At 45.7% G+C, this 12,500-nt stretch overlaps 1 protein-coding gene across 17 annotated transcripts in view; it reads left to right on the forward strand.

Moving 5' to 3' along the window:
• The window catches only part of LOC106568540 (transcription factor 4), a 428,072-nt gene that overhangs the window by 411,743 nt on the left and 3,829 nt on the right, over positions 1-12,500 (forward strand). For 9 of the 17 annotated variants that reach the window (XM_045692640.1, XM_045692649.1, XM_045692645.1 and 6 more), the window contains 3 exons: positions 4,717-4,879; positions 8,859-9,088; positions 10,525-10,660. In XM_045692640.1, coding sequence (XP_045548596.1) covers positions 4,717-4,879; positions 8,859-9,088; positions 10,525-10,660 — 529 coding nt within the window. Of the gene's footprint in view, positions 1-4,716; positions 4,880-8,858; positions 9,089-10,524; positions 10,679-12,500 lie in introns of all 17 variants that reach the window. The other 8 variants (XM_045692641.1, XM_045692646.1, XM_045692652.1 and 5 more) reach the window with 3 other exon arrangements.

The following is a 12,500-nucleotide window of genomic DNA, read 5'->3' on the forward strand; positions in this document are numbered from 1 at the left end:
CTCCTTCCCTCTAGTTTCTCAGTCACCACTGGTCTCCTTCCCTCTAGTTTCTCAGTCACCACTGGTCTCCTTCCCTCTAGATTCTCAGTCACCACTGGTCTCCTTCCCTCTAGTTTCTCAGTCACCACTGGTCTCCTTCCCTCTAGTTTCTCAGTCACCACTGGTCTCCTTCCCTCTAGTTTCTCAGTCACCACTGGTCTCCTTCCCTCTAGTTTCTCAGTCACCACTGGTCTCCTTCCCTCTAGTTTCTCAGTCACCACTGGTCTCCTTCCCTCTAGTTTCTCAGTCACCACTGGTCTCCTTCCCTCTAGATTCTCAGTCACCACTGGTCTCCTTCCCTCTAGATTCTCAGTCACCACTGGTCTCCTTCCCTCTAGTTTCTCAGTCACCACTGGTCTCCTTCCCTCTAGTTTCTCAGTCACCACTGGTCTCCTTCCCTCTAGTTTCTCAGTCACCACTGGTCTCCTTCCCTCTAGATTCTCAGTCACCACTGGTCTCCTTCCCTCTAGATTCTCAGTCACCACTGGTCTCCTTCCCTCTAGATTCTCAGTCACCACTAGTCTCCTTCCCTCTAGTTTCTCAGTCACCACTGGTCTCCTTCCCTCTAGTTTCTCAGTCACCACTGGTCTCCTTCCCTCTAGTTTCTCAGTCACCACTGGTCTCCTTCCCTCTAGTTTCTCAGTCACCACTGGTCTCCTTCCCTCTAGTTTCTCAGTCACCACTGGCCTCCTTCCCTCTAGTTTCTCAGTCACCACTGGTCTCCTTCCCTCTAGTTTCTCAGTCACCACTGGTCTCCTTCCCTCTAGTTTCTCAGTCACCACTGGTCTCCTTCCCTCTAGTTTCTCAGTCACCACTGGTCTCCTTCCCTCTAGTTTCTCAGTCACCACTGGTCTCCTTCCCTCTAGATTCTCAGTCACCACTGGTCTCCTTCCCTCTAGTTTCTCAGTCACCACTGGTCTCCTTCCCTCTAGTTTCTCAGTCACCACTGGTCTCCTTCCCTCTATTTTCTCAGTCACCACTGGTCTCCTTCCCTCTAGATTCTCAGTCACCACTGGTCTCCTTCCCTCTAGTTTCTCAGTCACCACTGGTCTCCTTCCCTCTAGTTTCTCAGTCACCACTGGTCTCCTTCCCTCTAGATTCTCAGTCACCACTGGCCTCCTTCCCTCTAGTTTCTCAGTCACCACTGGTCTCCTTCCCTCTAGTTTCTCAGTCACCACTGGTCTCCTTCCCTCTAGTTTCTCAGTCACCACTGGTCTCCTTCCCTCTAGTTTCTCAGTCACCACTGGTCTCCTTCCCTCTAGTTTCTCAGTCACCACTGGTCTCCTTCCCTCTAGTTTCTCAGTCACCACTGGTCTCCTTCCCTCTAGTTTCTCAGTCACCACTGGTCTCCTTCCCTCTAGTTTCTCAGTCACCACTGGTCTCCTTCCCTCTAGTTTCTCAGTCACCACTGGTCTCCTTCCCTCTAGTTTCTCAGTCACCACTGGTCTCCTTCCCTCTAGTTTCTCAGTCACCACTGGTCTCCTTCCCTCTAGTTTCTCAGTCACCACTGGTCTCCTTCCCTCTAGTTTCTCAGTCACCACTGGTCTCCTTCCCTCTAGTTTCTCAGTCACCACTGGTCTCCTTCCCTCTAGTTTCTCAGTCACCACTGGTCTCCTTCCCTCTAGATTCTCAGTCACCACTGGTCTCCTTCCCTCTAGTTTCTCAGTCACCACTGGTCTCCTTCCCTCTAGTTTCTCAGTCACCACTGGTCTCCTTCCCTCTAGATTCTCAGTCACCACTGGTCTCCTTCCCTCTAGTTTCTCAGTCACCACTGGTCTCCTTCCCTCTAGTTTCTCAGTCACCACTGGTCTCCTTCCCTCTAGTTTCTCAGTCACCACTGGTCTCCTTCCCTCTAGTTTCTCAGTCACCACTGGTCTCCTTCCCTCTAGATTCTCAGTCACCACTGGTCTCCTTCCCTCTAGATTCTCAGTCACCACTGGTCTCCTTCCCTCTAGTTTCTCAGTCACCACTGGTCTCCTTCCCTCTAGATTCTCAGTCACCACTGGTCTCCTTCCCTCTAGTTTCTCAGTCACCACTGGTCTCCTTCCCTCTAGTTTCTCAGTCACCACTGGTCTCCTTCCCTCTAGGTACTCAGTCACCACTGGTCTCCTTCCCTCTAGTTTCTCAGTCACCACTGGTCTCCTTCCCTCTAGTTTCTCAGTCACCACTGGTCTCCTTCCCTCTAGTTTCTCAGTCACCACTGGTCTCCTTCCCTCTAGTTTCTCAGTCACCGCTGGTCTCCTTCCCTCTAGTTTCTCAGTCACCACTGGTCTCCTTCCCTCTAGTTTCTCAGTCACCGCTGGTCTCCTTCCCTCTAGTTTCTCAGTCACCACTGGTCTCCTTCCCTCTAGATTCTCAGTCACCACTGGTCTCCTTCCCTCTAGTTTCTCAGTCACCACTGGTCTCCTTCCCTCTAGTTTCTCAGTCACCGCTGGTCTCCTTCCCTCTAGTTTCTCAGTCACCACTGGTCTCCTTCCCTCTAGTTTCTCAGTCACCACTGGTCTCCTTCCCTCTAGTTTCTCAGTCACCACTGGTCTCCTTCCCTCTAGATTCTCAGTCACCACTGGTCTCCTTCCCTCTAGTTTCTCAGTCACCACTGGTCTCCTTCCCTCTAGTTTCTCAGTCACCACTGGTCTCCTTCCCTCTAGTTTCTCAGTCACCACTGGTCTCCTTCCCTCTAGTTTCTCAGTCACCACTGGTCTCCTTCCCTCTAGTTTCTCAGTCACCACTGGTCTCCTTCCCTCTAGTTTCTCAGTCACCACTGGTCTCCTTCCCTCTAGTTTCTCAGTCACCACTGGTCTCCTTCCCTCTAGTTTCTCAGTCACCACTGGTCTCCTTCCCTCTAGATTCTCAGTCACTACTGGTCTCCTTCCCTCTAGTTTCTCAGTCACCACTGGTCTCCTTCCCTCTAGATTCTCAGTCACCATGGGTCTCCTTCCTGCCCCAAATATAGTATAGAAGCTGGCAGCAGCCAGGCCACCATTTTGTTTTTCTTCTTCTCTGTGATCGAGACATTGAGGGCATTTTGAGGGAGGCTGTGTCTGTGCAAGAGAGAGAGAGAGAGAGAGAGAGAGCGAGAGAGTGTGTGTGTGTGTGTGTGTGTGTGTGTGTGTGTGTGTGTGTGTGTGTGTGTGTGTGTGTGTGTGTGTGTGTGTGTGTGTGTGTGTGTGTGTGTGTGTGAGAGAGACAGTGTGGGAACAGTGTTTTTATGTTGACAGGAATTTTGGCACCGGCCCACAGAATGACGTCAAACAAAGAGACAGCTGTATTCTCCAGCTGGATAGTGAGAGGGGTTCAGACCTCTTTTGTATCCGCAGAGTAGACACTCCCTCTGTCTCCCCCATCTCCGCCTCCCTCCCTCTGTCTCCCCCCTTCCTCCCCCTCCCTCTGTCTCCCCCCTCTCCCTCTGTCTCATCCACCTCCCTCTGTCGTCTCCCCCCTCCTTTACCTCCCTCTGTCTCCCCCTCTCCCTCTGTCTCATCCACCTCCCTCTGTCTCCCCCCTCCTCCCCCTCCCTCTGTCTCCTCACCTCCCTCTGTCTTCTCCCCCCTACCTCTGTCTCCTCCCCCCTCCCTTTGTTTCCCCCCCTACCTCTGTCTCCTCCCCCCTCCCTTTGTTTCCCCCCTCCCTCTGTCTCCCCCTCCTCCCCCTAATGCGGATGAAACAGGGGATGATTGTGCCTGGTAGACACTCTTTACACAGAGGCAGGCATGCCAAACACACACAGACACACACACATTTTGCACACACATTGTTTTTAATTTCCACTCAGGAAAGATAAAAGTAGTGTCTGTCTGTCTGTCTGTCTGTCTGTCTGTCTGTCTGTCTGTCTGTCTGTCTGTCTGTCTGTCTGTCTGTCTGTCTGTCTGTCTGTCTGTCTGTCTGTCTGGCACCACTAGTATAAACTGTCTGTCTGTCTGTCTGTCTGTCTGTCTGTCTGGCTGGCTGGCACCACTAGAATAAACATAATGTCTCAAATGTACAAAAGAACAAACTGAATGGCTGGTCTATTGTTTAGCTGAAAAATGGTTTGTGGCTTTAATATATATATTCCTCATCTCTCCTCCTCCCCTCTCCTCCACCCCCCTTCTCCTCCCCTCTCCCTTCCCCTCTCCTCCACCCCCCCTTCTCCTCCCCTCTCCCTTCCCCTCTCCTCCACCCCCCTTCTCCTCCCCTCTCCCTTCCCCTCTCCTCCACCCCCTTCTCCTCCCCTCTCCCTTCCCCTCTCCTCCACCCCCCTTCTCCTCCCCTCTCCCTTCCCCTCTCCTCCACCCCCCTTCTCCTCCCCTCTCCCTTCCCCTCTCCTCCACCCCCCTTCTCCTCCCTTCCCTCTCCTCCACCCCCCTTCTCCTCCCCTCTCCCTTCCCTTCCCCTCTCCTCCAACCCCCTTCTCCTCTCCCTTCCCTTCCCCTCTCCTCCACCCCCCTTCTCCTCCCCTCTCCCTTCCCCTCTCCTCCACCCCCCTTCTCCTCCCCTCTCCCTTCCCCTCTCCTCCACCCCCCTTCTCCTCCCCTCTCCCTTCCCCTCTCCTCCACCCCCCTTCTCCTCCCTTCCCCTCTCCTCCACCCCCCTTCTCCTCCCCTCTCCCTTCCCTTCCCCTCTCCTCCAACCCCCTTCTCCTCTCCCTTCCCTTCCCCTCTCCTCCAACCCCCTTCTCCTCCCCTCTCCCTTCCCCAGCTCTCTCCAGTGGTCTCCAGGGCCAGAGCGCCTCGTCCATCTCGTCAGAGATCAAGTCGGAGGATGAGGGGGACGAGAACCTGCAGGATGCCAGATCTATGGAGGCCAAGAAGGAGGAGCCCGACAGCAAGGACCTCAAGTCTATTGATAGGTCAAGATCTAGGTAACCGTGTCGGCAACGCTCGCTTCATTTAAATTCCACTAACAAGGGATTTTGATGAAGTGAACAGGTGTGATTTGGGGGACAGCTAAATAAACACAATGAAAAACAACAGCAAAGAGTCTGATAATCTACAGACTGAAACACACTCCAATATACTCACTTACATAGCAAACTGTGACATTCTATGGCCTGTCTAGTCAGTAGGCTACATACATATTATGACAGTTATTTAAAGCCATACAATTACAGCTGTATGGCAGTTTCTCAACAATCACATAAACCGGCATACTATACATTATACACACACACACACACACACACACACAGTATATGTACACTACGCAGAAGGTTGGTAAGCGCCTTAATTGGGGAGGATGGGCTCGTGGTAAAGGCTGGAGCGGAATCCGTGGAATGGTATCGAATACATCAAACACGTGGTTTTGCTCCGTTCCAGACATTATTACGAGCATCCCTCCCCTCTAGAGCCTCCACTGGTACACTAACACATTGATTGCTCCAAATGTAGTCCTCCTTTGAGTGTATCTGAAGCCAGGCGGTCCAGTCCCGTCCACGGTCTTGAGCCGTGTTTTAGCTGTTTCTCACACACCAGAGTAGAATCCCCACTTCCTCATTCCCAAAATGCACTTGGGGCTCCAGCCCATGCCAGGATAAACTCTGTGACATCACAACGTTTATAGACCTTCCACCTGGAATGATCTAATCAGACTAATTCGGACCCAACCCCAGATTATCGTGATGAAACGATTGAAAAAAAGATGTCTCCTCCCTCCCTCCCTCCCTCCCTCCCTCCCTCCCTCCCTCCCTCCTTCCTTCCTTCCTTCCTTCCTTCCCTCCTTCCCTCCCTCCCTCTGTCTAAATGCATTGAAACCAATTGAAAATAGATGCTCTGAACAATTGAAAAGAGATAAATTAAACAATTGAAAATAGATGCATTGAACGATTTGAAATATCTTAATTGAACGATTGAAAATAAATGTATTAAACGAATGAAAATAGATGCACTGAAACGATTGAAAATAGATGCATTGAAAAATTGAACATTTCAACGATTGAAAATAGATGCATTAAACGATTTAGCATTTTAACGATTGAAAATAGATGCATTGAACAACTGAAATTGGATGCATTGAATAATTGAAAATAGAATGGAGATGAATTGTTTCAGGTTCCAACACCATCTACTATATATGCAGTGCCATCAGAAATGATTCAATTTGTTTTTATTCTAAATGTTGTTGTATTACAGCCTGATTTCTAAATGGTTTAAAGATATTTTTTCCTCAACCATCTACACATAATACTCCATCATGACGAAGTGAAAACATGTTTTTAGAAATGTTTTCCACATTTATTGAAAATGAAATAGAGAAATATTTCATTTACAATAAGTATTCATACCCCTGAGTCAATACTTTACCTTTGACAGTGATTACAACTGTGAGTCTTTCTGGGTAAGTCTCAAAGAGTTTTCCACACCTGGATTGTGCAACATTTGCCCATTATTATTTTCAAAATTCTTCAAGCTTTGTCAAATTGGTTGTTGATCGTTGCTAGAAAACCATTTTCAGGTCTTGTCATAGATTTTCAAGTAGATTTAAGTCAAAGTTGTAACATTCAGGAACATTCACTGTTTTCTTGGTAAGCAACTCCAGTGTATATTTGACCTTGTGTTTTAGGTTATTTACCTGCTGAAAGGTGAATTCATCTCCCAGTGTCTGGTGGAAAGCAGACTGAACCATGTTTTCCTCTGGGATTTTGCCTGTGCATTCCTTTTATTTTTTATCCTGAAAAACTCCCTAGTCCTTAATGATTACAAGCATACCCATAACATGATGCAGCCACCACTAAGTTTGAAAAAATGGAGAGTGGTACTCAGTAATGTGTTGTATTGGATTTGCCCCAAACATAACACTTTGTATTCGGGGAAAAAAGGGATTTTTTTTGCCTTATCTTTTGCAGTCTTACTTTAGTGCCTTGTTGCAAACAGGATGCATGTTTTTAGAATATTTGTATTCTGTACAGGCTTCCTTCTTTTCACTCTGTCAATTAGGTTAGTATTGTAGAGTAACCACACTATTGTTGATCCATCCTCAGTTTTCTCCTATCACAGCCATTAACCTCTCTAGGGGGTGTGGGACGGTAGTGTCCCACCTGGCCAACATCCGGTGAAATTGCAGAGCACCAGATTCGAATGAAATTACTATAAATATTTAACTTTCATGAAATCACAAGTGTAATACATCAAAATAAAGCTTAACTTGTTGTTAATCCAGCCGCCGTGTCAGATTTCAAAAAGGCTTTACGGCGAAAGCAAACCATGCGATTATCTGAGCTCAGCACACAAAACATGACATTCAGTTACCAGCCAAGTAGACTAGTCACAAAAGTCAGAAATAACAATAAAATTAATCACTTACCTTTGATGATCTTCGTATGGTTGCACTCACAATACTCCCAGTTACACAATAAATGTTCGTTTTGTTCGATAAAAAACCTCCATTTTGTTGGCGCGTTTTGTTCAGTAATCCAATGGCTCAATTGGATGAAAATTCCAAATAGTATCCGTAAAGTTCGTAGAAACATGTCAAACGATGTTTATAATCAATCCTCAGGTTGTTTTTAGCCTAAATAATCGATAATATTTCAACCGGACAATAGCGTCGTCAATATAAAAGAAAAACAAGAAAGGCGCACTCTCGGTCATGCGCAGAAAACATCTCTGGGGACATCCCACTATCCACTCACTCAAAGTTGTCATTCTCCCTCATTTTTCAGAATAAAAGCCTGAAACAATGTCTAAAGACTGTTCACAACTAGTGGAAGCCATAGGGAATGGAATCTGGGTCCTATCCCTTTAAATGGTGGATAGGCTTTCATTGAAAAAACAGCCATTTCAAAATAATGGCACTTCCTGAATGGATTTTCCTCAGGTTTTCGCCTGTCATTTCAGTTCTGTTATACTCACAGACATTATTTTAACAGTTTTAGAAACTTTGGAGGGTTTTCTATCCAAATATACTAATTATCTGCATATCCTAGCTTCTGGGCCTGAGTAGCAGGCAGTTAACTTTGGGCACGCTTTTCATTTGGAGGTGAAAATAGTGCCCCCTACCCTAGTGAGGTTAAACTCTGTAACTGTTTTAAAGTCACCATCGGTCTCATGGTGAAATCACGGAGCAGTTTCCTTCTTCTCCGGCAACTGAGTTAGGAAGGACACCTGTATCTTTGTAGTGACTGAGTGTATTGATACACCATCCAACGTGTAATGAATAACTTCACCATGCTCAAAGGGATATTCAATGTCTGCTTTTCTTTTATACCCATCTACCAATAGGTGCCCTTCTTTGCGAGGCATTGAAAAACCTCCCTGGTCTTTGTGAATGAATCTGTGTTTGAAATGCACTGCTCGACTGAGGGACTTTGTATGTGTGGGGTACAGAGATGGGGTAGTCATTCCAAAATCATGTTAAACACTATTATTGCACACAGAGTGAGTCCATGTAACTTATTTTGTGATTTGTTCAGCAAATGTTTACTCCTCAACTTATTTAGGCATCGCCATAACAAAGGGATTGAATGGTTATTGACTCAAGACAATTCAACTTTTAATTTTCAATACATTTGTACAAAATTCAAAAAACATAATTCCACTTTGAAATGATGAGGTATTGTGTGTAGACCAGTGACAAAGATTCTCAATTTAATACATTTTAAATTCAGGCTGTAACAACAACAAAATGTGGAAAAAAGTCATGAAGGGTGAATACTTTCTGAATGAACTGTATCTACAGTGCAATCAGTCGCACAGGTAAATGGATAGGCATCACAAATCCTATAAACAGAGATTCAGACTGTACCCGGCTTCATCCAATGTGCTGGCATTTCAAAATGGCTAAGCGTGGGTAAGCGTTGGTTTAGTGGTAGCTGGTGCTGATCAGTCCCCCTATCGGTCCCACAGCAACGCGGATGACGAGGACTTGTCTCCGGAGCAGAAAATCGAACGTGAGAAGGAACGCAGGATGGCCAACAACGCCCGGGAGCGTCTGCGTGTCCGAGACATCAACGAGGCTTTCAAGGAGCTGGGGCGCATGGTGCAGCTGCACCTGAAGAGTGACAAACCACAGACCAAACTGCTCATACTGCATCAGGCCGTGGCCGTCATACTGAGTCTGGAGCAGCAAGTCAGAGGCAAGGGATCTGACACACATATATACATACATATAGGGATCTGACATATACACATATATACATATAGGGATCTGACACACACATATACACACATATACACATATATATGTATACATATAAGGATCTGACACACACACATATACACACATATAGGGATCTGACACACACACACACATAGATATATATATATATATATATATATATATATATATATATATATATATATATATATATATATATATATATATATATATATATATACACACACATATATACACATATAAGGATCTGACACACACATATACACATATATATATATATATATAGACATAGGGACCTGACATATACACACACATATATATATATATATATATATATATATATATATATATACACACCTATACTGTACGCATACATATATAGTCACACACACAGACACACACATAGACAGACAGACACAAGTCAGACAGACACACACATAGACAGACACACACACACATAGACAGACAGACACAAGTCAGACAGACAGACATAGACAGACACACACACGCGTCAGACAGACACACACACATCAGACAGACACACACACACACACAGACAGACGCACACATAGACAGACATATAGACACTTACACAGTACATACAAGATTTCCCTTGCTGCTCCTGGCTCAGTATGTGGCTCAGTATGTGTGGGTGTGTGTGTGTGTGTGTAGTAGTAGTGGTAGTGGTAGTAGTAGTGGCATTAGTAGTAGTAGCAGTAGTAGTAGTAGTAGTATAGTAGTAGTAGTAGCAGTAGTAGTAGTAGCAGTAGCAGTAATAGTATAGTAGTAGTAGTGGCAGTAGTATTAGTAGTAGTAGCAGTAGCAGTAGTAGTAGTATAGTAGTAGTAGTAGTAGCAGTAGTAGAAGCAGTAGCAGTAGTAGTAGTAGCAGTAGTAGTAGTAGTAGTAGTAACAGTAGTAGTACTTTATAAATCAATTTCTAGTACTAGTACTGTTACTACTTCTACTACACACACATACACACACACACACCTACTGAGCCTGGAGCAGCAAATCAGAGGTCAGAGATAATACAGACACACACACACACACACACATACACACAAGGGTGCATTATTCTTTAGGCCTGGCTGTGGCTGAATCTTAACTTCCCCTTTAAGTCGAATTTTCACTTAGTTTCCTATTGATGTCAATGCATTAATTAGTGTAAATCTGATTTAAGTGGAAGTTAGGATTGGCTCTATAATTTAACAGCAGATGTAGAGCAATATCTTCTCAGATCCACACGGTGGAGCTGCGTCAGTTCTTAAACACTTACTTGTGTCTATGTTTCTTGTGCGCGCGTGTGTGTGTGTGTGTGTGTGTTTGTGCGTGCACGTGCGTTTGTGTGTACGTGGGTCCGTGGGTGCGTGCCTGTCCATGTTCGTGTCTCTAGAGAGGAATCTGAACCCTAAGGCAGCGTGTCTGAAGAGACGTGAGGAGGAGAAAGGCTCGTCGGACGGCGGAGCGACCCTCTCCCTGGCCGGGCCGCACCACGCCATGGGGGATGCCTCCAACCCAATGGGACAAATGTAAAAACCCCCTAAATGGTCAGAAGATATATTCACTTTAAACTAATCTGCTGTGAAAACACATGTACCATAACTTACCATTAACCCCCCCAAAAAAACAACTAAGAAAATTGAATTGGTGTTTATAATGTTTAACATTCTGGCTCCATTTGCTAAGAAATCAATACAAATTAAAATAAGACAAGTAACATGCAATAATACAGGCTTTTAACAGAGAACACATATTTGTTATCAGTCTTCCACAGTGACTTGGCCTACACGCTCTGCATTGTGTAAATGGATAGCATTGTTGTTTTGTCTACGCTCGCATCCCATATAAATTATACACTTTATAGCAGAATTACAGTACAAATAGGGGGGGGGGGGGGGGATTAGGACGATTTCTCCCTTGTACACTTGAGTCCAAATGGATTGAAATTGCACAAGCGGAGTTGTATGGTCTTCTGGGGGTGGCATTGCTGGTAGTTAACAATGAGGCTGGCTGACATTACAAACCCTCAAATCTATTGATACAAAACGCTGGGTACATTTGAACAGCAGATTGGCAGTAAGTGTGCTTTTTAGTGTGTGTGTGCTCATTGTGTGTTCCGCTGTGTGTGTGTGTAGGTGACTTGCTTTAGCTTCATCAAGTGAAACTCAGTGAAAACCATCTTGTGGTTTTGATTGTGTGTGATGTGATGTATTGTGTTGATTGTTTCACTGTCTATAGTTGAATGTCGTGCAGAAACTATGAGACAGAATCAAGGTTTGACAGTAGTATAACGTGCAGTACCAGTCAAAAGTGGTGCAGACATCAAAACTATGAAATAACCACGTATGGAATCATGTAGTAACCAAAAAAGTGTTAAACAAATCAAAATATATTTTAGATTTTAGATTCTTCAAAGTAGCCACCCTTCAGGCTCCCGAGTGGTGCAGCGGTCTAAGGCACTGCATCACAGTGCTTGAGGCATCACTGCAAACCCTGGTTCAATCTGGGCTGTATCACACCCGGCTGTGATCGGGAGTCCCATAGGGCGGCGCACAATTGGCCCAGCGTCGTCCTGGTTAGGGTTTGGCCGGTGTAGGCTATCATTGTAAATAAGAAATTGGTCCTAACTGACTTGCCTAGTTAAATAAGAAGATGACAGCTTGGCATTCTCTCAACCAGCTTCACCTGGAATGCTTTTCCAACAGTCTTGAAGGAGTTCCCACATATGCTCAGCACTTGTTGGCTGCTTTTCCTTCGCTCTGTGGTCCAACTCATCCCAAACCATCTCAATTGGGTTGAGGTCAGGTGACTGTGGAGGCCAGGTCATCTGATGCAGCACTCCATCAACTCTCCTTCTTGGTCAAATAGCCCTTACACAACCTGGAGGTGTGTTTTGGGTCATTGTACTGTTGAAAAACAAATGATAGTCCCACTAAGCTCTTAACAGATGGGATGGCGTATCACTGCAGAATGCTGTGGTAGCCATGCTGGTCCATGCTTCACGGTGTGAACCACACATGTGGAGACAATCCGTTCACCTACTCTGCGTCTCACAAAGACACGGCGGTTAGAACCAAAATTCTCACATTTGGACTCATCAGACCAAAGGACAGATTTCCACCGTTCTAATGTCCACTGCTCGTGTTTCTTGGCCCAAGCAAGTCTCTTCTTATTATTGGTGTCCTTTAGTAGTGGTTTCTTTGCAGCAATTCGACCATGAAGGCCTGATTCACTCAGTCTCCTCTGACCAGTTGATGTTGAGATGTGTCTGTTACTTGAACTCTGTGAAGCATTTATTTTGGCTGCAGTCTGAGGTGAAGTTAATGGCCGATTTCTGTGGCTGGTAACTCTAATGAACTTATCCTCTGC

This window comes from Salmo salar, chromosome ssa13 (assembly GCF_905237065.1).
Source record: "Salmo salar chromosome ssa13, Ssal_v3.1, whole genome shotgun sequence".
Classification (NCBI taxonomy): Eukaryota; Metazoa; Chordata; class Actinopteri; order Salmoniformes; family Salmonidae; genus Salmo; species Salmo salar.